Source organism: Bison bison, unplaced genomic scaffold (genome assembly GCF_000754665.1).
Source record: "Bison bison bison isolate TAMUID 2011002044 unplaced genomic scaffold, Bison_UMD1.0 scf7180017864189, whole genome shotgun sequence".
In the NCBI taxonomy this organism is placed as follows: Eukaryota; Metazoa; Chordata; class Mammalia; order Artiodactyla; family Bovidae; genus Bison; species Bison bison.
In genome coordinates, this window is record NW_011494761.1 from 598,916 (window position 1) to 625,457 (window position 26,542).

At 40.6% G+C, this 26,542-nt stretch overlaps 1 protein-coding gene across 21 annotated transcripts in view; it reads left to right on the plus strand.

Moving 5' to 3' along the window:
- The window catches only part of TMEM232 (transmembrane protein 232), a 287,557-nt gene extending 266,057 nt beyond the window's left edge, over positions 1 to 21,500 (plus strand). For all 21 annotated transcript variants that reach the window (XM_010843785.1, XM_010843766.1, XM_010843776.1 and 18 more), the window contains 2 exons: positions 18,789 to 18,882; positions 20,863 to 21,500. In XM_010843785.1, the coding sequence (XP_010842087.1) occupies positions 18,789 to 18,882; positions 20,863 to 21,042 (274 nt within the window). In that variant the 3' untranslated portion in view covers positions 21,043 to 21,500. The remainder of the gene's footprint in view (positions 1 to 18,788; positions 18,883 to 20,862) is intronic.
- Positions 21,501 to 26,542: the final 5,042 nt, after the last annotated feature.

Consider the following 26,542-nt stretch of genomic DNA (forward strand, 5'->3'; position numbering starts at 1 on the left):
AGGAGTCCCAGTGCTTTGCCCTGGGTCTCGGCGTGTGTAACATCTGTGCGCTCCCCCAGAGTGGAGTCTCTGTCCCCCCAATCCCTGGAGCTCCCCCTGGAGCCCCGTGGCCTTCAAAGCCAGATGCTCGGGGGCTCCTCCTCCTTCTGACATCAGATGCCCGGCTGAGGGGCCTGACGTGGGGCTCAGAGCGCTCCTCTGACTCATCGGGGCTTCTCCTTGGGCGTAGACTGCCTTTTTAGGTAGTTTTGAGTCTTTCTTTTTTTTCAGTTGTCAGTGGCTCCTCAAAAGTTAGTCGTGAGGTTGGCGTTTTCCTGAGAGGAGGTTCACTCGAGTCCTTCTGCTGCTGCTGCTGCTAAGTCGCTTCAGTCGTGTCTGACTCTGTGCGACCCCACAGACGGCAGCCCACCACGCTCCCCCGTCCCTGGGATTCTCCAGGCAAGAACACTGGAGTGGGTTGCCATTTCCTTCTCCAATGCATGAAAGTGAAAAGTGAAAGTGAAGTCGCTCAGTCGGGCCCGACTGTTAGTGACCCCATGGACTGCAGCCCACGAGGCTCCTCCGTCCATGGGATTTTCCAGGCAAGAGTACTGCAGTGGGGTGCCATCGCCTGCTCTGAGTCCTTCTACGCCTCTTGTCTCCTGCCTCCTCGTATTTTCCCGCATGGTAATTTTAATCCAGGGTCACCTAGCGCGCAAGGCCGAACAGCAGCCCTCCAGAGGCTTCCGGTTCACGTGCCCGGAGCCCGCAAACTGACCTTCGGCTTCCTGCCGGCCGCCGAGGGGCGGACGCGGCCTCCGCAGTCCCACGCAGCCGCGGTGGCGGCCAGCCCCCGCCGTCGGAGCCCGTGAGTGTGCCTGCTTCTTTTTTCTTGAGTGTGGACTAGACTTAGTGATGCACTTGCAACGAACAGAGTACGGCAGAAGTAAGGAGATGTCATTTCCAAGATTAGGTTACAAAGGACAGGGGCTTCTGTCTTAGAGACTCTCTCTCACGCTCAGCAACCCTGAGGGGAATGAACTACCGCGTTTTCCCAGTGCGCGTCTTGACTGTCAAGCAGGCAACAGCAGTGAGGCCTGGGGCTCACCCACCCTCACCAGAATCTGCTTGGACCCTCCCCCTGCAGGAACTTTCTGCAGACTCTGCCAGCGTCTTGATCAGCGGCCCGTTGAGAGACCCTGAGCCAAAGGCCAGGCCCAAATCCCTGACCTAGAAAAACGGAAATGATGGGTGTTTGTTGCTTTAAGCTGCTTGTTTAGGGGTACTGTGTTATTCAGTAACATCATTAATATAATCACTTCCCAATCTCTCCATGATGAGGCCCATTAATTAATAAGCCCCAACAACCCATCCGTGGCTTCCCCTCGCCTTTTTACTCTTTTGCCTTTTGTCATGAATAATTGAGAAGGGGCATGAAGACTATTTGGGGAATGATGGTTAATTTTCTCAAAAATAGTGATGGTTCCATGAGCATAATATATATATCATAGTGTATTAAATTATTTTGGAGAAGGAAATGGCAACCCACCCCCAGTATTCTTTCCTGGAGAATCACCGTGGACAGAGGAGCCTGGCGGGCTAGAGTCCATGGGGTTGCAAAAAGTCAGACACAACTGAAGTGACTTAGCACACACACAGCACACATACCTTATTATTTGCTATTTATACCTCAATAAAGCTGTTAAAATATGACATATATAGGATAAACCAAATATTTGAAAAACAAACTCCAGTATAATAGACACGGAATGAAATAAATGTAAAAAAATAATGTAAAAATAAAATGTAAAGAAATAAAACTCAAAGAATACTGAAACAGTGCAAAATGATAGAAGGAATTTTTTTAATCTATAATAATTATCTTCTGAGAAATAAATGAAAATGTTTTCATCCATGAAAAAGGGAGGCTATAGAAAAAGAGCAGTGTGAGAAAGAAACTATTCTCAGAAATTAAAAATGTAATAATGGAAGCTAAAAATTCAACAGAAGGTTTGGAAGATAAAGTTTATGGGATCTCTAGAAAGTATAATAAAGACAAAGGAAAAATGGGAACAAAAAGATAAAATTAAAGACACAATTCAGGAGGTCTAACATTTGAATAAAGGGAGTCCTGAGCATGGAGGAGATATAAAGAAGACAAAGGGGAGTTATTTATCAATGAAATTTGAAAAATTAAACCCACATTTATACATTTAAGTGGCCCAAATAGTGCTCAAAAAATAAATTTGAAAAGACTTACCATAAGGCATTTTGTATTAGTTATCATTTCTCGCATGCTAAGTCGCTTAAGTCATGTCCGACCCTCTGCAACCCTATGCACTATAGCCCACCAGACTTCTGTCCATGGGATTCCGTGCAAGAATACTGGAGTGGCTGCCACGTCCTCCAAGCGGATCTTCCTGACGCAGGGGTAGAGCCTGCCCCTCTCTTGTCTCCTGCACTGGCAGGTGGGCTCTTCACCACCAGCGCCACCTGGGGAGCCTGTGTTAGTTACCGCTGGTGCTCAGCATGTCCGACTCCACGACCCGTGGACTGTAGCCCTCCAGGCTTCTGTTCATGGGATTTCCCAGGCAAGAATGTCTGAGTACCCACTCAGCCATCTTGCCATTTCCTCCTCCAAGAGATCTTCCTGACCCAGGGATCATACCAGTGTCTCTTATGTCCCCTGCATTGTCAGGCAGATTCCTTACCACTAGCGCCACCCGGGAAGCCCGTTAGTTACCATTGCTCTGTAATAAATGACTATGAAGAAAACAAAACAGGAGAGGGTGGGGAGATTTGGGAGAATGGCATTGACACATGCATGATATCATATATGAAACGAGTTGCCAGTCCAGGTTCGATGCACGATACTGGATGCTTGGGGCTGGTGCACTGGGACAACCCAGAGGGATGGTATGGGGAGGGAGGAGGGAGAAGGGCTCAGGATAGGGAACACATGTATACCTGTGGCGGATTCATTTTGATATATGGCAAAACCAATACAATATTGGAAAGTTAAAAAAATAAAATTAAATTAAATTTAAAAAAAAAAGAAAACAAAACAAAACTATACATTATCTTACAGTTTCATTGGGTCAAGAATCCAAACATATTAATAACTTAGTTGGGCCTACTGTTTCAGAATCTCTCACAAGGCTGCAATCAAAGTGTTGGTCAAAACTAGGGTCTCATCTGCAGGCAAAGCAGGGAAGGCTCATCTTCTAAGATTACTCACAAATTAGGCAGGATTTAGTTCCTTGTGGTTACGAGACTAGCATCTCAACAACTTGCAGCCTTCTGGATACAGCCCATCCTTAGCTCTTGTCTTGTAGACCTCTGCAATATGGCAACATGATTTGCCAAAGCATAAATGCCAAGAAGGCAAAAGAGAATTTTCCAGTAAGACAAAAATCACATCTAATCATAGGAGTGATCCCCATTACCTTTGTCATATTCTGTTGCTTAGAAACAAGTCATTGCATCAGCTGCATCCTCAGGAGAGAGGTACACGGGGCATGAGTGCTAGGAGGTGGGGCTACTGGGGACCTCCTTGAGAATCTGTCACACTCTTTGTGAACATTGAAAAACTAGGGAAAAAGGAAGCTTAAAACTTCCTGTGATAGAGAGAACCATTAGCAGTCATAAAACATTTCATGTGCTTCTTTATTTTTCCCAGAAGACTTTCTTGCAGTTAGATGAGTAGTAATTCTTAACCAGGAGTGATTCTGCCTCCCAGGAGACCCTGGCAGTGCTAACAGACATTTGTCACAGTCGAGGGTGTCACCGCTATCTAGTGGACAAAGCCAGACAGGTTGCTAAATATCCCACAATGTGTAAGACAACCACCCCCCACGGCCTCCCCCCACCCCAGCCCAGCAGAATAATGTATCTAGTCCACATGTCAATATGGTCGAAATTTAGAAACCCTGGGTTTGAATGACTTGTTTTTTGCCGAGTACCATGAGCAGAAGTGACACGATTTAATTTAATTGCCAAAGCAGTTAAAAACTAGCGTCTTTCCTCTCAAGTCTTTCTCTGTCAAAGTGAACTTGAAAGCCACGTATTGAAATGGTGGCATTACACGATGGAAAGACCCTGAGTTCCCAGGTCACCAGATGGAGAATTCCTACTGAATTATATCAGAGTTTATGGAAGCAAGAAGTAAGCATTTGTTTTGTTAGTTCTGATTTCAGCATTTGTCTATTGAGAAAATTAGCAATAAATAAATCATACAGTTTCAGAAAGAATAAACAGTCTACACAAATGCCTGGGAATCTGGATGGCATCAGATGCCATGAAAGCCAGCCTCAGAACCTAGAAGGCAGCAGAGCAGTTCCCCCAGTACACTGAGGGACAACGATACCTACTCTAGAATGATAAGTATCTGTTGGTATTTAAATATATTTGGTTTATAATGTTTGGAAACAGATAAGATTTCATATAAAACTTTATCTAACTGCATGCTGTTATTTAGTTTGGGTAGAGTTCAAATAACAAATGACATGAATTTATCCCTGCCTCAACTTATTAAATATATGGGCTTCCCTGGTGGCTCAGACGTTAAAGAATCTGCGTGCAATGCGGGAGACCTGGGTTCGATCCCTGGGTTGGGAAGATCCCCTGGAGAAGGGAAAGGCTACCCACTCCAGTATTCTGGCAAGAATTTCCTGGACAGAGGAGCTTGGCAGGCTACGGTCCATGAGGTTACATTATTAAATATAAGGGTAGAATAAATGCATTTTCATATTATTTACCTTTTAATCATCATCTTCTTAAGAGTTTCCTCCCAAATGAAGGGATAAATCAAGGGTAAGAAACAGACAACAATGAATTCAGAAAACACTGGCCCTAACAGAGACCAGTGGTCAGGAGTATTCCCAGGATGACTGTGATGGGAGCCTACCAGGTTCCAGCTGGTGTAAGAAGACACTTAAATGTAACATGTTCAAAACTGAAGTCCTCACTTATTCTCCATCCAACCTATGTCCCTGAAAGGGCTCTATGAGACTCAGTTAAGTTTTGGGAAACTTTATTCTAAATCACACTACACTAACTCATACTCATCCTTCCAGATTGGTTTTAAAGTTTTCTGGAATCTCCCTCTGCCTTGGGGCATGTTGTGCTTTCCCCTGCTTCATGAAATCAACTCCATAAGTTTCCATAAGCTGTCCTTAAAGAATTTTAATCTTGTTTTGCTATGTCTTTTGGCAACTTTCAATCACATCACAATCCTGTTGTGATAACCACACAGATTAAGTGTTTAAAACTAGATTAATGACCAGACTCCAGGCTCTAGTGACTAAATTGATGTAGGAGATTGTAGACAAGTTGAAATAGAAGATGGTTCCACAACGCTGGGGTATCAGTGGGCCGTCCATGGCTCAGTATCCTACCAAATATTTAGGAGATTGTAGACAAGTTGAAATAGAAGATGGTTCCACAACGCTGGGGTACCAGCGGGCCGTCCATGGCTCAATATCCTACCAAATACTGTATCTGGAAATGCAGGAAGAACTGTTTTAGTGTACACGTCCGTTTTCACTCAATGGACTGAAAAGAAGTGAACAATCCATGACTTTGAGCTCCTCAGTTGCACTGTAATCTCTGTTCAGTGTGAAAGTGACACCTAAAACTTCCCAGCATGCAGTGTGTAGGGGACCCACTAGATCAATAGTCTGGCTGACGAGGGAAAGTGAGACTGAAACGGTGGAGTCTGATGTCTGAGACAGACGATATCACTGGGAATGGCAGAAGCCTAGACCCTGGAGCCTTCACTGACTGGCAGTTCTTCATGCCTGGAAGAAACAGGATCACTACCCAGGATGAAGGTGTTGGATGGGTGAGAGCAGAACAATTTTTTAACTGTCACTGAGCAGACAATATCCATGGGGTATTTTAAAATTCAGGAACTACAAAGCAATAGCAATTCAATAGGCTCCAAATATTTTTAATGTGGGCCCAAGTAATGGTTATAGTCAAGTTGAAAACAAACTCTTTCTTTACTAACCTACTTTTTAAAAGTAGCCAAGGAGATTTATTTGATGTTAGTTGTTTTTTTTTCTTTTAATTTTGGAAAACTTTCTTGTAAATATCTGTGCTTTAAATCCTGTCCCTTCTAGGAAGCTGTGATCTTGAGGCTCTGTTATTTGGGCAAGGTAATTATAGTGAAAGAAAATAAAAATAATGGTGCAAGCATACTCAGATGCAATTTGCTACTTGAAACAATCACTCTTCCAAAATGAAAAATTAACATTGAGTTAAAATTTTTTCATTCATGTGCCCAGAAAATTACTTTTAAACCTCCTGCTTTAAAGATGTATGACAGATTTAATATGACGAAGTTGGGTTGTGAGTATGAAAATTATGTTTAAATGTATCTCTGAGGACATGATACATTCAGTTTCCAGAATGATCCATGTTTCCTAAAAAAATGATTTATGTTTCCTAAGAATGGATTAAAATGGAATTGGGGAAAAATGCTCCTGGAGTATTAATGGACAGTTCTATTTAAGAGCCAATTTTTGTATGCAATTGAGGTAAGGTTATTATAATAATAATAGATATTATAGATTATTATAATAGATTATTATAGTAATGATATGCTTTATACAAGTCCCATGGAAACCACAAAGCAAAAACCTTCAGTAGATACACAAAAGATAAGCCCTAGCCACAGTAATTGGAGGGAAAAAGGATACAAAAGGAATCCACATTGGAATCCACATTTGAAAGTGAAACCATCACTGTTTGCAGATGACATGATACTACACATCGAAAATTCTGAAGTCACCACAGCTCGTCAGTGAATTTGATAAACGTTGCAGAATACAAAATTAATACACAGAAATATGATGCATTGCTATACAATAACAACTATCAGAGAAATTAAGGAAACCATCCCATTTACCACTGCATCAGAGTAATAAAATACCAAGACGGAAACCTACCTAACGAGGTAAAAGACCTATAGCCAGAAAACTGTTTAAGGCAATGATAGAAACTGAAGACAGCATAAAGCAATGGAAAGATAAACCGTGTTCTTGGATTGTAAGAAATTTGTTACAATGGCCAAATTACCCAAGGCAGTCCACAGATTCAGGGCAATCCCTATCAAAATACTAAGGGCATTTTTCACATAACTAGAACAAATAATTTTAAAATGTATACAGAAACACAAAAGACCCCAAAGGTAAAACAATCTTGAGAAAAGAAGAAGCTTTGCCTCATAAGAAAATCAGTATGGTACTGGCCCCAAAACAGACACACAGCTGCATGGAACAGAAGAGAATCCAGAAATGTTTACACACTTATAGTAGATTAATCTATGACAAGGAGCGTTGGTATACAATAAAGTATCTTTAAAAAGTAGTGCTGGGATAGATGGACAGCTACACGTAAAAGAAAGACAGCAGGACATTCTCTAACACTACCTACAAAAATAAACTCGAAATGGATTAAACACCTAAGTGTAAAAATTGAAGTTCTAAATGTAAGACCAAAAACTCCTAGGGCAATACATAGGCTAACCTGTTTTGACATTCTGGGAGGCTCTTTCTGCTATAGTAAAAGAAATAAACAACTATGACCTATTTAATAGTTGTTGCACAAAAAAAGGCAACCATCAACAAAACAAAACAAAAAACCCCTGCTAAATGGGGAAAAATATCTGTAAATGGTATGACCAATAACAGGTTAACATCCAGAATCTATAAACAGCTCATGCAACTCAACATCAAAAACAATAAACAGCTCTGTTTCTAAAAAGGGCAGAAGATCTGAGTAGATGTTTTTTTACAAAAAGGACACGCAGATGACCAACAGGCAGATGAAAAGATGATGAACATCACTTATCATATGGAAAATGCAAATTGAAATGACAATGAGATATCACCTCAGCCTTGCCAGAATGGCTTTCTCCAAAAAGAACACACATAACAAGTGTGAGCAGGAATGTGGAGAAAAGGGCCCTCATACACTGCTGACACATAACAAGTGTGAGCAGGCGTGTGGGGAAAGGGCCCTCATACAGTGCTGTCACATAACAAGTGTGAGCAGGCGTGTGGGGAAAGGGCCCTCATACAGTGCTGTCACATAACAAGTGTGAGCAGGCATGTGGGGAAAGGGCCCTCATACAGTGCTGTCACCTTTGTTGAGGATGTAAACTGGTGCAGCCACTGTGGAAAACTCTGGAAATTTCTCAAAAAATTGAAAATGGAACTCCCGTATGCCCTAGCAGTTCCACTCCCAGGTACATATCCAAACAAGAAAAAGCACTAATTAAAAAACGTGCACCCCAATGTTCGTTGCAGTGTTATTTACAATTGCCAGGATATGGAAGCAACCTAAATGTTCATTAACAGGTGAATGGATAAAGAAAGTGTGGTATAGATGTACAATGGAACACTACTCAGCCATAAAAAGAATGAAACTTTTCCATTTGCAATATGGATTGACTTGGAGGATCTTATCCTAAGTGAAACAAGTCAGACAGAGGAAGACAAATACTTTACGATATCACTTATATGTGGAATCTAAAAAATACAATAAACTAGTGTATATAACAAAACAGAAAGAGACTTACAGATACAGAGAATGAACTAGTCATTACCATAGGAAGGGGAGGAGCAGGACAGGAATAGGGGATAAAGAGGTATAAACTAATTTGTATAAAATAAGTAGCAAGGATATATTATCTAATAAATGAAATATCAATATTTATAAATGGAGTATAACCTTTAAAATTATAAATCTATTATAACCTATTATATAATATTGTGCATCAAATATATCAATAAATTTTTTAATTTAAAAATACAAATTTTCAAAAAATGGATACTTTAGAAGGATTACACACCATGATCATGTGGGATTTACCCCTTGAATGCAAGTGTGGTTCAAAATACATAAATCAATAAATGTGATACACCACGTTAATAGAATGAAAGATGAAAACCATATTATTTCAGTAGATGTGATTATATTACATCTTCATGATTAGAAACGCTCAACAAATTAGGTATGGAAGGGACATGCTTCAGCATAACAAAGGACATAAATAATATGCCCACAGCTAACATTTTACTCAGTGGTGAAAAGCTGAAAGTTTTCTCTTTGATATTAGAAATAAGAGAAAGTTGCCCCCCTCACTGTTCATACTTAACATAGTACTGAAATTCCTAGTGATAGCAAGTAGTAGAAAGACTTTAATGGTTTTGCAAATGATGTGATTTTACATACAGAGAACTCAAAAGAGCCCACCAAGTTAAAACTGTTAAATGAATTCAGTACAGTTGCAGGATTAAAAAAAAAAAATCAACATATAAAAATCAGCTGCTTTTCTAGACACTGACAATGATCTAACTTAAATAAAGCAAGCAATCTTTTAATAATACTGTCAAAAAGAATAAAATACTTAGGAATAAATTTAACTAAGGAGATGACAGTTCCGTGCTGTCATCACTTGAATTTAGTGATGAAAGAAATTGGATATACAAATAAACTGAAAGATATTCTATGCTCATAAATCAGAAGATTTTAATATTGTTAAAGTGTTCCCACAAGCTAACATGATCTATACATTCAGTGCAATCCCTATCAAAATTTCAATGACATTTTTCACATAAATAGAAAAAACAATTCTAAAATTTGTATAAAACCCCAAAAGACCTCAATTAGTTCAAGCAGTCCCAAGAAAGAAAGAAACTGCAGGCATCACATTCCCAATATCAAAATGTATAATCAAACTGTAGTAATCAAGCTTCTCTGGTGGCTCACACAGTAAAGAATCTGCCTATAATGTAGGAGACCTGGATTCAATCCCTGGGTTGGGAAGTTCCCCTGGAGAAGGAAATGACAACCCACTCAAGTATTCTCACTTGGAGAATTCCATGGACAGAAGAGCCTTGTGGGCAACAGTCAGTTGGGTTGGAAAGAGTCAGATACGACTGAGCGACTAACACGCAGTAATCAGAGTAATCAAAACAGCATGGTGATGGCATAAAACAGACACACAGACCAGTGGAGCAGAGTAAAGAGCCAGAAACAGATTCATGTGTATGTGGGTAACTGACATTTGACAAGGGAGCCAGGAACACTCACTGGGGAGCAGACAGTGTCTTCAATAATTGGTGCTAGGAAAACTGAACATTCACTTGTAAAAGAATGCAATCTGTTCTCCTATCTCATACCACTCATAAGAGTTAACCTGAAATGGACTTAAGTCTTAGATGTAAGAACTGAAACTATAAAATTCCTAGAGGAAAGCATAAGGGAAAGGCATCTTGACATTGGTCTTAGCAATGATTTTATGAAGTTGACACTAAAATCGGCAAGCAGGAGTACATGAAACTAAAAAGCTTCTCCACAGCAAAAGAAACAGATATGAAAAGGCAGCCTACGGAACGGAGTTAAATATTCCCAAACCGTCTATGAGATAAGAGTTAATGTTCAAAATATATAAGGAATTCTTACATGTCGACAGCAAATATTCAAATAATCAAATTAGAAAATGGCGAAGGACTGGAATAGACATTATTTCAAAGATATACAACAGCTGACAGGTACAAAAAGTGCTCAATATTGCTAATCATCAGGGAAATGCATATAATCAGCACAATAAGCCATCACCTCACTCCTGTTAGAATGGTTATTATCAAAAAGCAAAAGAGAGAAGTGTTGGCAATGATGTCAAGAAAGGGGAACCTTTGTGCACTGTTGGTAGAAATGGAAATTGGTGAAGCCACTATGGAAAGCAGTATGGAGGGTCTGCAAAAATGAAAAATAGAGCTAACATGTAAATAGCAGTTCGAATTCTGGGTATATATCCAAAGGAAACAAAATAAACATCTTGAAAAGATATCTGCACTCCCGTGGTTATTGCAGTATCGCTTACAATAGCCAAGACATGAAAACAACCTAACTGAACTTCAGCAAAATAATGGATAACAGAATAGCACTCAGCCACAAAAATAAATCAAATAATAATAATAATAATAAATAAAATATTACCATCTGCAGCAGGGTTTATAGACCTAGAGAATATTATGCCTAGTCAAATAAGTCAGAGGAAGACAAGCACTGTATCACTCCATTTATATGTGTACTCTTAAAAGCAGAACTCACAGAAACAGAGGAGCTTGTTGAGGGTTGGGGAAGGGAGAGATGGGACGTGTTAGTCAAAGGTACAAACGTCCAATTTTAACATGCCCCCGTCCTGAGGCTCTAAGGTGCACATTGGTGACTGTAGTTAACAATATTGTATTAAATACTTGAACCTTGCCAAGAGAGTAGATCTTACATGTTCTCATTACCCACATACAAAAGAGTTAGGTATGTGAAATAATGGAGGTGTTAATTAACCTTATTTTGGTAATCATTTTGTAATATAATTTGTCTTAAATTATGTGGTACAACTTAAATTTATACAATGTTATATGTCAGTTATATCTCAATAAAGCTGAAAGAGAAAGAAGAAACTGCAGTGGAACCGAGGAAGTCTTTGAGGAAGGAACGGCTTAAAGAGTATTCTAGTAATCAAATAATGAAACTTTCAACTTCCAAAAAGAAAAAATATAGAATTACTGGGACAAGTTTGGAATCAGTGAAAGGTCATATATCCATGCCTTTTTTGAAGATCATTATCCAGGCTGAACATCAAAATGAAAATAAAGTATACCAGTTCAGTTCAGTTCAGTCACTCAGTCATGTCCGACTCTTTGGGACCCCATGGACCACAGCATGCCAGGCCTCTCTGTTCATCACCAACTCCTGGAGTTTACTCAAACTCAAGTCCTATGAGTCAGTGATGCTATCCAACCATCTCATGCTCTGTCATCCCCTTCTCCTCCTGCCCTCAGTCTTTCCCAGCATCAGGCTCTTTTCAAATGAGTCAGTTCTTCACATCAGGTGGCCAAAGTATTGGAGTTTCAGCTACAGCATCAGTCCTTCCAATGAATATTCAGGACTGATTTCCTTTAGGATGGACTGGTTGGATCTCCTTGATGTCCAAGAGACTCTCAGGAGTCTTCGCCAACATCACACAAGCAACAGTTCAAAAGCATCAGTTCTTCGGTGCTCAGCTTTCTTTATAGTCCAACTCTCACTTCCATACATGACTACTGGAAAAACAAAAGCTTTGACTAGATGGACCTTTGTTGACAAAGTAATGTCTCTGCTTTTTAATATGATATCTAGGTTGGTCATAACTTTACTTCCAAGGAGCAAATGTCTTTTAATTTCATGGCTGCAGTCATCATCTGCAGTGATCTTGGAGTCCAAAATAATAAAGTCTGTCACTGTTTCCACTGTTTCCCCATCTATTTGCCATGAAGTGATGGGACCAGATGTCATGAAGTATACCAGGGAAAATGCCAATTTTAAGACTGCCAATTTACTCCACTTTGTTTTGACAAGCTTAGGATTTCAGGACACCATCTTTCCAGATAGGGTTTTCAGTACTTCCCATTAAATTCCAAACATTTGAAGTGTGCATCTCATTTAAGCCTCATCTTAATTGTTTTCTGTCCTTTATTGAGCCCATCTTTGCATGAAATGTTCCCTTGGTATCTCTAATTTTCTTGAAGAGACCTCTAGTCTTTCCCATTCTATTGTTTTCCTGTATTTTGTTGCATTGATCACTGTGGAAGGCTTTCTTATCTTTCCTTGCTACTCTTTGGAACTCTGCATCCACATGGATATATCTTTCCTTTTCTCCTTTGCCTTTAACTTTTCTTCTTTTCCCAGCTATTTCTAAGGCTTCCTCAGACAACCATTTCACCATTTTGCATTCTTTTTCTTGGGGATGGTTTTGATCACAGCCACCTGTACAATGTTATGAACTTCCATCCATAGTTCTTCAGGCACTCTGTCCACAAGATCTAATCACTTGGATCTATTTGTCACTTCCACTGTATAATCTTAAAATTAGAATACCAAGGAAACATTTCATGCAAAGATGAGCACAATAAAGGACAGAAGCATTTTGAATCTAACAGAAGCAGAAGATATTAAGAGGTAGCAGGAATATACAGAAGAACTATACAAAAGTGATCTTCATGACCCAGATAATCACAATGGTGTGATCACTCACCTAGAGTCAGACATCCTGGAATGTGAAGTCAAGTGGGCCTTAGAAAGCATCAGTACGAACAAAGCTAGTGGAGGTGATGGAATTCCAGTTAAGCATTTCGAATCCTGAAAGATGATGCTGTGAAAGTGCTGCACTCAATATGCCAGCAAATTTGGAAAACTCAGCAGTGGCCACAGGACTGGAAAAGGTCAGTTTTCATTCCAATCCCAAAGAAAGGCAATGCCAAAGAATGCTCAAACTACCACACAATTGCACTCATCTCACACACTAGTAAAGTAATGCTCAAAATTCTCTAAGCCAGGCTTCAGCAGTACATGAACCGTGAACTTCCAGATGTTCAACCTGGTTTTAGAAAAGGCAGGGGAATCAGAGATCAAATTGCCGATATCTGTTGGATCATGGAAAAAAAGCAAGAGAGTTCCAGAAAAACATCTACTTCTGCTTCATTGACTATGCTAAACATTTGACTGTGTGGATCACAACAAACTGTGGGAAATTCTGAAAGAGATGGGAATACCAGACCACCTGACCTGCCATCTATAAACCTATATGCAGGTCAAGAAGCAACAGTTAGAACTGGACATGGAACAATGGACTGGGTCCAAATAGGAAAGGAGTACTTCAAAGCTGTATATTGTCACCCTGCTTATTTAACTTATATGCAGAGTACATTATGTGAAATGCCGGGCTAGATGTAGCACAAGCTGGAATCAAGATTGCCAGGAGATAGATCAATAACCTCAGATATGCAGATGACACCACCCTTATGGCAGAAAGTGAAAAGGAATTAAAGAGCCTCTTGATGAAAGTGAAAGAGGAGAGTGAAAAAATTGGCTTAAAACTCAACATTCAAAAAATGAAGATCATGGCACCTGGTCCCATCACTTCATGGCAAATAGATGGGGAAACAATGGAAACAGTGAGAAACTTTATTATGGGGTGTTCCAAAATCACTGCAGATGGTGACTGAATGAAGCCTTGAAATTAAAAGATGCTTGCTCCTTGGAAGAAAAGCTATGACCAACCTAGACAGCATATTAAAAAGCAGAGACATTGTTTTGCTAACAAAGGTCCGTGTAGTCAAGGCTATGGTTTTTCTAGTAGTCATGTATGGACATGAGAGTTGGACCATAAAGAAAGCTGAGCACCAAAGAATTGATGCTTTTGAACTGTGGTGTTGGTAAGTCTCTTGAGAGTCCCTTGGACTGCAAGGAGATAAAACCTGTCAGTCATAAAGGAAATCAGTTCTGAATATTCTTTGAAAGGACTGATGCTGAAGCTGAAGCTCCAGTGCTTTGGCCACCTGATGCAAAGAGCTGACTCATTTGAAAAGACCCTGATGCTGGGAAAGATTGAAGGTGGGAGGAGAAGGGGACGACAGAGCATGAGATGGCTGGATGGCATCACTGACTCAATGGACATGAGTTTGAGTAAACTCCAGGAGTTGGTGATGGACAGGGAGGCCTGGCATGCTGCAATCCATGGAGTCACAAAGAGTTGGACACAACTGAGTGATTGAACTGAAGTGAACTAATTGTTTTACCTTCCATTACTTTTTCTCTTATTTTATTCTCTTCTCTTTCAGTATCATCGAAAAACCATGGCTTAGTCCCCTCAATTTTTCTGATAATGACATTACCAGAGAATGGTATAGCCAAAACATGTTTAGTATTTTCTCTGTCATAGGTGCTTTATGCATTATTCCATTTTAATCTTAATAATACATAAAAAGAAGGCACTATTTTTTTATGTTAAAAATGGAGACACTGAGGAACAGTGATTAAATAATACTAAGTGGCAAGATGAAAATTTGCCTAGAGATCTGAGTGCAGAACCTGTTTCTTAACAATTTTACTGGATTCTTCTGTTTATATCATTGAATATTTATCTCTCTTATCTCTCATGTTGACTTGCATTGTATTGTCTCATGCTGTATTATAGTTTTTTATGCATTTTTCTTTTCCAGTACAAACTATTCAACTGAGGTAACTAGAAACCACAGATGCACAAGCCTATTCATCTAATCTTCCCATTTTAAAGACTTTCTAACATTGCCTATATTGTTATGCATCTCTTTAAACTGTTATAATCCAAGAAGGAATTTGAGGCAACTTACTTGAGTACATTTAACGATTTAAAAAGTTTTGTCTCATTTATGTCTTCACAGCATTTACCACAATTCTTTGAATATCTGAAGTGCCCAGATTTTACTGGATATATATAGTTAACCCAGGTCTCAGCCCCCAGGTTCCCTCTAACTCACCAGTATTCTAGAATCACATTTTCCTTTAATATTTCAATAGAATGATGAGGACCTCTATCCTACAGGAAGTGCGAAGCTCTCTGCTCTTCTGCTCCACAATACTTGTGAATCTTATGAGATTGGAGAGGTTTCCATATATTTTCCCTGGTCACCTGTCACATTAGTTGTCTTCCTATGAATCCCTGTTATTAGCTCTACTCTGATGCCTTACCTCCTGAGATTGCCATCTTCTCGCTGTACTGGGCACTGTTCTGCCAACATAGAGTGTTGTGTGGTAGACTCATCTTTATGGCCTGGGTTGGGCACTGTGGAGACAATGATTAGCAAGCAATAGTGTCCACAATCATGCAGCTCATATTTAGTCAAGAAAATAAAACTCATAGAGGCACACAGATAAATGTGAAGTTACAACTGAGATCAGTATGATGAAGGAGAGGCCCATGGTGGATTGACAGCTGTGGTTACTGGGCTTGAACTGAGAAGATGAAGGATAAGTAAGCATTAACTAGCACTGCAGCTAGTTAATGCACTCATCTCACATGCTGGTAAAGTAATGCTCAAAATTCTCCAAATTGGCTTCAGCAATACATGAACTGTGAACTTCCAGATGTTCAAGCTGGATTTAGAAAAGGCAGAGGATCCAGAGGTCAAATTGCCAACATCTGCTGGATCGTGGAAAAAGCAAGAGAGTTCCAGAAAAACATCTATTTCTGTTTTATTGACTACGCCAAAGCCTTCGACTGTGTGGATCACTATAAACTGTGGAAAATTCTGAAAGAGATGGGAATATCAGACCATCTGATGTGCCTCTTGAGAAACCTATATGCAGGTCAGGAAGCAACAGTTGGAACTGGACATGGAACAACAGACTGGTTCCAAATAGGCAAAGAAGTATGTCAAGGCTGTATACTGTCACCCTGCTTATTTAACTTATATGCAGAGTACATCATGAGAAACACTGGGCTGGATGAAGCACAAGCTGGAATCAAGATTGCCGGGAGAAATATCAATAACCTCAAATATGCAGATGACACCACCCTTATGGCAGAAGGTGAAGAAGAACTAAAGAGCCTCTTGATGAAAGTGAAAGAGGAGAGTGAAAGAGTTGGCTTAAAGCTCTACATTCAGAAAACTAAGATCATGACATTTGGTCCCATCTCTTCCTGGCAAATAGATGGAGAATTAGTGGCAGACTTTATTTTTGGGGCTCCAAAATCATGGCAGATGGTGATTTCAGCCATGAAATTAAAAGATGCTTACTTCTTGGAAGGAAAATTACGACCAACCTAGAGAGCATATTAAAAAGCAGATACATTACTTTGCCAACAAAGGTCTGTCTAGTCAAGGCTATGGTTTTTCCAGTGGTCATGTATGGATGTGAAAGTTGGACCGTAAAGAAAGCTGAGCGCTGAAGAATTGATGCTTTTGAACTGTGGTGTTGGAGAAGACTGTTGAGAGTCCCTTGGACTGCAAGGAGATCCAACCAGTGCATGCTAAAGGAGATCAGTCCTGAGTGTTCCTTGGAAGGACTGATGCTGAAGCTGAAACTCCAATACTTTGGCCACCTGATGTGAAGACCTGACTCACTGGAAAAGACCCTGATGCTGGGAAAGATTGAGGGCAGGAGGAGAAGGGGACGACAGAGGATGAGATGGTTGGATGGCATCACTGACTCAATGGACATGGGTTTGGGTGGACTCTGGGAGTTGGTGATGGACAGGGAAGCTTGGTGTGCTGCAGTCCATGGGGTCACAAAGAGTCGGACACAACTGAGCGACTGAACTGAACTGAGCACTGCAGCAGAGAGGAAGAGGAGGGAAAGGACTTTGCAGAAAGGGGCGACAGCATGTACAAGTGAACAGTAGTCAGGTGGAGCAGAACACATTGCAGCAACTGAAAGAAAGCCCATGTGTTAGGAACACATGGACCTCGGCCAAGAAGGGAGAGAAGTAAGTCTGGAGAAGCCATGCAAGCCACTGAAACAAACGCACAGTCTGCTTCAGCCTTCTTCAACAAGAAATACAATCTTTAAAAAATATAAAATTAGTTTTATTTTGCTGTGCCAGGTCTTCGTTGCAGCATGCAGGATCTTATTTTCAGTTGCGGCATGTGGGATCTAGTTCCCCAACCAGGGATTGAGCCCGGGTCCCCTGCACTGGGGGCATCGAGTCTTAGCCACTGGACCACCAGGAAGTCCCAAGAGATGTAATCTTCATTCTAAAGCTACTGGGGATTTACTGAAGAGTTTGAAGCCAGGGATTGACGTGATCCATTTTGTATTTTGGAAAAAAAATTCTGGCTACTTTATAGAGACAAGAATAAAAAGAGTAAGGCATGGTGGATGTAGAGATTATAAACAAGGAGGTCTTAATCCAGGTAAGACATAAGTGCTTAGATAAGGAAAATAATAGTGGAGCTGAAGATAAATGGAAGGATTTGAGAAACGTCTAGTGCGGCATCAAGCAACCCAGGTAGGAGAGAAGGATGCCACAAAGGGTAGGGGCAACAACTTGAAAAAGTGCTTACTAGACATTATAGTCTTAAAAACTGGTCAGGCGTTTTGAATATGGAAATTTTCACCAGCTATATCTCTCCGTAGACCCTTTCCTAAGAGCTTCTCCTTTAAACCTACTTTCTCTCCTTCCAAACCATATTCTCTACCACCATTTTGTTGCATAACATATTTCTGCACTCACAATAGTTTTTTGATAATAAATTCAATAATATAATTATGATGTGGAATGTTTAATGTGAAATCTCCACCAGTCGAGGGCCCAGCTTTGTACTGCCAGCACTTCCACTGAGTTGTTGCTAAAGTCTACTACAGTTCTACCCTTAGTAATACAAAGACTTGAAAGAAATATTGAAGTTATAGCTTTTTTTTTTTTAGTAGCTCTATGATCAAATTCTTAGGCTTAGAATTCCACCAAAACTTTCAGGGTCATGGGGCTGTGTACAGGGATGGGCATTTTCATCTCCCCAGTGGGCACAGTCTACTTCAGGCTTCCTGAAGCCTTTCATAGCATCTCATTCACTGCTGCTGCTGCTGCTGCTGCTGCTGAGTCACTTCAGTCGTGTCCGACTCTGTGCGACCCCAGAGACGGCAGCCCACCAGGCTCCCCTGTCCCTTGGGTTCTCCAGGCAAGAACACTGGAGTGGGTATCTCATTCACTACTGACTAGCTAAAGTATTTATATCTCCTAGGAGCGGTTGCCTTTTTATTATCTTCTTGTTCTCATTCTGTATGCCATACCTTACCCTCAAAATTGTCAGTTTTAATAACCCAAATGGTTTACAGAAACTAAAAACTAACATTTAATTTTCTCTACAGATTAAGTCTTCCATGTTAGCAATATAGAATCAAAATGCTTAACAATGGAGATTTGCACATCTGTGTCTCCCGGGAGGAAGAGTGTCTGTACCTGACGTTGGATCTGTTCTTGTGCTCTTTTGAAGGGAATATTCTTCTGTGGCAGAAGCGCCTTTGTTTCCATATCCAGATTTTTTCACCAGGGCGGACAGAGAGTTGGCAAGAATCGTTGACCATCACGTAAGTTTGATTTTCTTAAAGGAGCAGGAAAAGCTTTGTTCTTTAAAGGCATTTTTAATCAGAAAGTGTAGTTCTGAGATGGAAACACTGATCATGGAACTCAAAAGTAGATTGCGTTTTGATTGAGATTTGAATTATATCTCACTGTACTGTCTATATACTTCAGTGCCTTCATTGGGGTACAGAAGGTTTGGCTTTCTTTCATTTATAAAATACTAGCCTTATTCTGTTTCCTGAGTTAGTACCGATTTTTGTGAGTGTGTGATAGGAATCTGATGTTGAACACTGAACACTGATTTCTTCTGTAGTGTATTTTTAATGAAAGAACAAAAATCTTTTGACTCAGTTTTTTCAGTGACCATTCTTTACTCCTGAAGTATTAGAAAGACTTTAATCATTCTGTTCTTGGTATCAGTTAAACAAGCAGTAACAAGGCAAGGCCACTGAACAGGTTTTAATCTACTGAACTATATATAATCAGTGATTTCTTGCCAAATCATTTATTACTGCTTCTTTTTAGGAGTAGAGTTACTTATATACTTATAAGTTACTTATATAAGTAGAATACTTATATTTTGTTTTTTCTTTTAATATAATAGGGATTCAATACTATGTAGAATGTGCTTAAATTAATTTTATCACCAGTTGTATATTATTTCTCAGATTGTGTTTATATTCCCATGGTTTACTTTTTACATTCCTTTTATTAGTGATATTTTGAGAAAGAATAAGTGATTATTTCATATACTGATCCCACTAAATAGTTATTTATTCACAGAGTCAATACTGAAGCCACTGTAGCAACAGCCACAAGTATTGGGGTTTGGAAACTGAATGATATCCTAGAATTACAAAATGAGAGCTATAGTATTGCTGTTTTATTCACTAATAACATTTATGCTAAACAAATATATCATATGTACAAGGCATTATCAAAAATTCCTAATAGCTCATCAATTGCAACAGCTATAATTTTACCATTCACTTAAATTAAATTATCTGGACTGTACTACAGAAGATAGCAGGTTGCCAATGTATATATACACACATATATAGTGTAGTTTTAATAACAGAATAAAAATCTTTTGCCTTATCGTTCTGTACCCTTGAAAGAGTCAAAAGACTTTAATCACTCTGTGATTAAACACATTGACCTAAAGAGGCAGAGGACACTGTTTTGAGTGATAGAGAGGAGGCTAGGAAATGCCTCCTAAGAGCCATCATCTTTTCTTCCTTCCAAGGGTATAAGCAGTATCTAAGCATTCACTGCCATCAATTTTTCTATAGACAGGCAAAGCCATCCTTTCTGGAAAACATGTTTGAGAATGGATAGGGTCCAGATTGTTTGATCTGTGGCTGGCCTAATCAAATAGTAGTTTGGTAGTACTAACTTGTAGAGGTTTATCGAAGTTTCTCCGAATATCACATCTTTTAAAAGTATTCATCAATATACATTTCCTATGAATAGCTATAACTATAGTGCTTTGTACTAATATCTCAAGCTTTACAAATGCTCTTACAGTAGTTAATTTAATCCTTACAACAAGTCTGTAAAACATTTACCAATAAGAAGAATGTAGCTTTATGATTCAGTTAATTGTTCAAGGTTTAAAGATAGTAAATGACTGAGTCTACATACAAATCGAGATCTCTGGACTATACTTTTCTGGTCAATTTTTCATAATTGCTCAATTTCTTGTCTTAAAATTACAAACGTGAATAGGGGAGGGAAGGTGGAGTCCGTAGAACTGACAATAAACCGAAGCACACAGCTGCTGCAGTAAGTGTCCTGCCGAGCCCGCTGAATTTTATCAAGTGTCCCTGATGTGCAAGGCACAGGACAGATCCTGAACTGCTGAGCAGACACGCAGGTACCTTGCACGCTGCTGCCGCTCTGCAGTGCGGTGACTGAACACCTGAGTGAACTGATAGGCCTTTTTCATGGGAAATCATATGTAAACGACACCTTCTCTCTAACAGTGGCAGGAAGAGCAAAAGATGCGGCAGGAAGAAGACGCAATATGTGAGGCTGAAGAACGGAAAGATAAGGAGTTACAGGAGCAAAATCGCTTGAGAGAAATAATGAAGAGAAGAGAAGAGAAGCTACACAAGCAAACCAAACCTTACGAGCTTCCTCCTAGGATTAAGACGTTTCCTTAGGAAAGAAAATGACCCTGCAACTGAGGTCCATATGCCAGAATTCGTTGCATGAAAGAGACCAAGAAAGCTACAGATTAGGAAAAAAGTTCTTAATTAAATGTTATTTCTTAGAAAGGAGTTTATCCTGGTGCAGGTTCTTTAATAGTCATAGCTTAGTCCTAAAAGAACAGTTAGCACTTGATCACATTCGAGTGACGTGTTTTCCTAGTTAAATGTTTTCAAGAATGTGGCTAGAGCTAATTGACTCTTATCTCATGATCATACACATAATGATTCTCAGAGTATTGAAATTCACTGAAGAGTTAGATAGACACGATTATTGCATATAATCATATATTGCATATAATGATTATGCAAATTATTAATGAGTCACAAATAAGAACTATTTCTTAAAATGGGATGAACATCAATCAGTACTCCTATAATGACTGTAACACTAATAAAACATGTAAGGCTCCTGCTTGGGTTTGTATTTCATAGTCAATCTATGCCAAGTCAAACCACGTGTCAGAAGCTTATGTTATATGCATATTAAGTCACTTCATTTGTGTCAGACTCTGCAACCCTATGGACCATAGCCCGCCAGCCACCTCTGTCTATGGGATTCTCCAGGCAAGAATACTGGAGTAGGTTGCCATGCCCTCCTGTAGGGGATCTTCCCGACCCAGGGATGGAACCCACGTCTCTTATGTCTCCTGCACTGTCAGGTAGGCTCTTTACCACTACTGCCACCTGGGGAGCTTGGATGCAATCAGGATAACATAATCTCTAAGAGATACCACGGGAGCCTTCTGCGTGATGGTGATTTTACTTTGCCAGGTGAGGCTATGAGAATGGACTTGCATGGTCCTAGAAGCACTAACTGGAGGGATTCATCCCGTCAGGAGTCATTTCTAAATGTCATTTCACTTCTTCCGACACTCCCAGGCTATGGGTAGAGTAAGAGTGGGGCTTTTATGATACATTACACTACTTATCTAAAAATGATAAATAACCCTACCACAGTTTTGCACAAGTGACTTAGTCATGCTCAAAAGACAGATGTTTTATCAGGATGTCAAACTCAAATGGCTTCCAGGTCAGAAAGGTCACATATTTAGTGACAGACTATAGAATATCTACTCCATCTAAGAAACTTGCCACCACCTCACTGGACTCTGCAACATGTTGTAGGGTCATCTGTTCTTTAAAAAAGATGCCCTCGATCTTTTTAAAAATAAGTTACTAAATTTCAAAATGTTGGCAGCCAATTAAAAAAAAATCACTTCCCTTTGGGGTGAATTTGACACATGGGTCATAAGTCTGTGACCTGCATTATGTGAATTTATAAAATCATTCTTTAAGGTAACAATAACGTGTGGTAGAAATGGATGCGGGGAAGGGTGTTCCTCTTTTGATTTCCTTCAAAGTGGATTCAAACTTATGTTGCTCCTCATCCTTCTCTCCTCACACAGAGAATATGTAAGTTCTCAGAAATAATATCTCCCAAGGCACCTTTCCAAATACTCTCATCAAGCTTTGCTTTTCTCACGTGTGAGGAAGAAATCTCTTCAGTCCCTTCCCTGGAGGCCAGCCAGCCCTCTTCTCCGAATCCTGTCCCATCGAAACTCTTCCTCCACCGTTTGCTGTCTCCCCAGAAGTCTCTCGGGCTTCCCAGGCGGCACTGGCAATAAAGAGTCTGCCTGCCAGTACACGAGACACGGCTCAGTCCCTGCGTCGGGAAGAACCCCTGGAGGAGAGCAGGGCAGCCCACTCCAGTGTTCTTGCCTGGGAAATCCCACGGACAGAGGAGCCTGGCGGGCTGCAGTCCACGGGCTCATAAAGACTCGGACACGACTGCGCTGCTGAGCACGCGCACTCACTGAGGTTGCTCGCTGCTACCGATGAAGGCCTCGGTTTTCCACGACCCTGCTCTCCACACTGTGCTCAGCGTTACCGAGCTCTAAGTGCCATTTAGAGTTCTAATCTTTCCTCTGGGTTCTAAAGAGATGGAGTCACTGGGCTGGAAATTGTGGGGAAAGGATTCTGGAGATCCAATGGCTACCTGTAAGAATTTTATAAAATCCTGCCCTATCACAATCACCTTTGAGAAGCCCAGAGCCAGCAATTTCTGCGCCACTCTTGTGTTCTGAGGCAAGAGCGAACCTGCCTTCTGAACTGCAGGCTTGGGTGTTTCTTTCCTGTTCTGCTCATCTCTTCCCACTTGTTCTCCTGCTTTCTGACATCCACGGTTGTCTTAGTATTCCAGGGTGCTTTTTATCTACCCTCCTTATGGATTCATATCTTTTAAGAAAACCCTTTTTCTATCACAGTGGTAGAAATTTGGAAAGGAACTTAAAAAGAATATGCATATACACTTGCATAAATAAATGAAGAATATATAAATTTAAGAATATATAAATAAAGGTATAAGAAGGATTGGGATTAATCACCCAGGTAGATAGGTAAATACCTATATTCTTAAATTATTCTCTAAATTTTTTATACTTAAGTTATTCCTTAAAATTCAGCAGCACACATCTCTCATGGTTTTCCTCCTGCGTCCTAGAATATGAGGACAGACTGGAGCTTGTAGCTCTGGGTTCACCTTCTGGCAACGCCTCCTGGCAGCTGTGAAACACTGAGCACATGACTGAACCTAATTGAGCTTCAGTTATTTATTTTAAAAAATTAATTTACAACTTAATTCATGCAAAGAGTAGTATCATTCAGAAGATAATCAGGAAGACATAGACCTCTTAGTCATTTTAAACAGAGAGAATTTAACGTAAGGCACTGTTTTAAATGGTGTTACAGAACTAAGAAAGTGAAGGCAACATAAAATGACACAGAAATAGGAGGCTACTACCAGCTCCAGAGCCAGAGGACCAGAGGAGAGGGCTGGATGACCGACTCTCGAAGCGTGAGGGGACGCACGGTGGGGCTCAGCCCTCTGAGGAGAGCCCAGCGGGCTCTGGCCGCTCCCTCTGAGCGGGACAGGGAAGTAGCTCTGGGGACCCACAGGGGTGAAAAGGACACTGGGCTAACTGTTGGCCGCTGATCCAGGCCGCCAGGAGGAGCAGGACAGGGGTGAGCCCCTCCTTCCGCTCCCTAGAGCCCTCCCTGAGTGCACCAGGCTCCAGCATCAGAGAGCAGAGGGAAGGACGAAAGGAGCTGGAGGGCAAGAGCTAAATGGTGGGGAAAACGTGTGTAACTCAATGCCAAGAGCCAGTTGGGCCAACAATGAAATTATTCCTTGCTTCTCTTTGGCATGTCAGGTCCTCTTTTCTGGTGTTTTTTTTTTCTCCTAGTTTTCCCTTTTAAGTTAAGGTAAGTTACTTAAAAAGAAACTTTTGCTACATTTATTCTTTGCCAAGATTGCTGATGCTGTGTGCTTAGTTGCTCAATTGTGTCCGACTCTTTGCAACACCATGGACTGTAGACAACCAGGCTCCTATGTCCATGGGATTTCCCAGGCAAGAATACTGGAGTAGGGTGCCATTGCCTTCTCCAAAGATTGCTGGGAGAAATATCAAAAACCTTAGATATGCAAATGATACCACTCTAACAGAAAGTGAAAGAGGCGAGTAAAACAGCTGGTTTAAAACTCAACATGGCATCCAGTCCCATCACTTCATGGCAAATAGAAGGGGAAGAACTGGAAACAGTGACATATTTTATTTTCTTGGGCTCCTAAAACAATGTGGATGGTGACTATAGCCATGAAATTAAAAGATGCTTGGTCTTTGGAAGAGAAGTTATGACAAACCTATTTCAGTCCAGTCGCTCAGTCATGTCCGACTCTTTGCAACCCCATAGACCACAGCACGCCAGGCCTCCCTGTCCATCACCAACTTCCAGAGTCCACCCAAACCCATGTCCATTGAGTTGGTGATGCCATCCAGCCATCTCATCCTCTGTCGTCCCCTTCTCCCACCTTCAATCTTTCCCAGCATCAGGGTCTTTTCCAATGAGTCAGGTCTTCACATGAGGTGGCCAAAGTATTGGAGTCTCAGCTTCAACATCAGTCCTTCCAATGAATATTCAGGACTGATCTCCTTTAGGATGGACTGGTTGGATCTCCTTGCAGTCCAAGGGACTCTCAAGGGTCTTCTCCAACACCACAGTTCAAAAGCATCAATTCTTTGGTGCTCAGCTTTCTTTATAGTCCAACTCTCACATCCATACATGACTACTGGAAAAACCATACCTTTGACTAGACGGACCTTTGTTGGCAAAGTAATGTCTCTGCTTTTCAATATGCTATCTAGGTTGGTTATAACTTTCCTTCCAAGGAGTAAGCGTCTTTTAATTTCATGGCTGTGGTCACCACCTGCAGTGATTTTGAAGCCCGGAAAAATAAAGTCAGCCACTGTTTCCACTATTTCCCCATCTATTTCCCATGAAGTGATGGGACTGGAGGCCATGATCTTAGTTTTCTGAATGTTGAGTTTTAAGCCAAATTTTTCACTCTCCTCTTTCACTTTCAAGAGGCTCTTTAGTTCTTCTTCACTTTCTGCCATAAGGGTGGTGTCATCTGCATATCTGAGGTTATTGATATTTCTCCTGGCATTCTTGATGACAAACCTAGACAGCATATTAAAAAGCAGAGACATCACTTTGCCAACACAGGTCCATATAGTCAAGCTATGGTTTTTCCGGTAGTCATGTATGGATGTGAGAGTTGGATCATAAAGAAGGCTAAGCACTGAAGAATGGATGCCTTTGAATGATGGTGTTGGAGAAGACTCTTTAGAGACCCTTGGACTGCAAGGATATCCAATAAGTCAATCCTAAAGGAAATCAACCCCAAATACTCATTGGAAGGGCTGATGCTGAAGCTGAAGCTCCAATACTTTGGCCACCTGATACAAAAAGCCAACTCATTAAAAAAGAGTCTGGTGCTAGGAAAGATTGAGAGCAGAAGGAGAAGGGGGTGACAAAGGATAAGATGGTTGGATGGCATCATTGACACAATGGACATGAGTTTGAGCAAGCTCTGGGAGGTAGTGAAGGACAGGGAAGCCTGGCATCCTGCAATTCATGGGTTGGCAAAGAGTCAGACATGACTTAGTGACTGAATAACATCATCTTTATTACAAACCTTTAGTTCTTTCAATAAGTACTTCATTTAAACAAATTTAACTATGCAGGTCAGGAAGCAACAGTTAGAACTGGACATGGAACAACAGACTGGTTCCAAATAGGAAAAGGAGTACGTCAAGGCTGTATATTGTCACCTTGCTTATTTAACTTCTATGCAGAGTACATCATGAGAAATGCTGGGCTGGAGGAGCACAAGCTGGAATCAAGATTGCTGGGAGAAATATCAATAACCTCAGATATGCAGATGACACCACGTTTATGGCAGAAAGTGAAGAACTAAAGAGCCTGTTGATGAAAGTTAAAGAGGACAGTGAAAAAACTGGCTTAAAAGTCAACGTTCAGAAAACTAAGATCATGGCATCTGGTCCTATCAATTCATGGCAAATAGATGGGGAAACAGTGGAAAGTGTCAGAC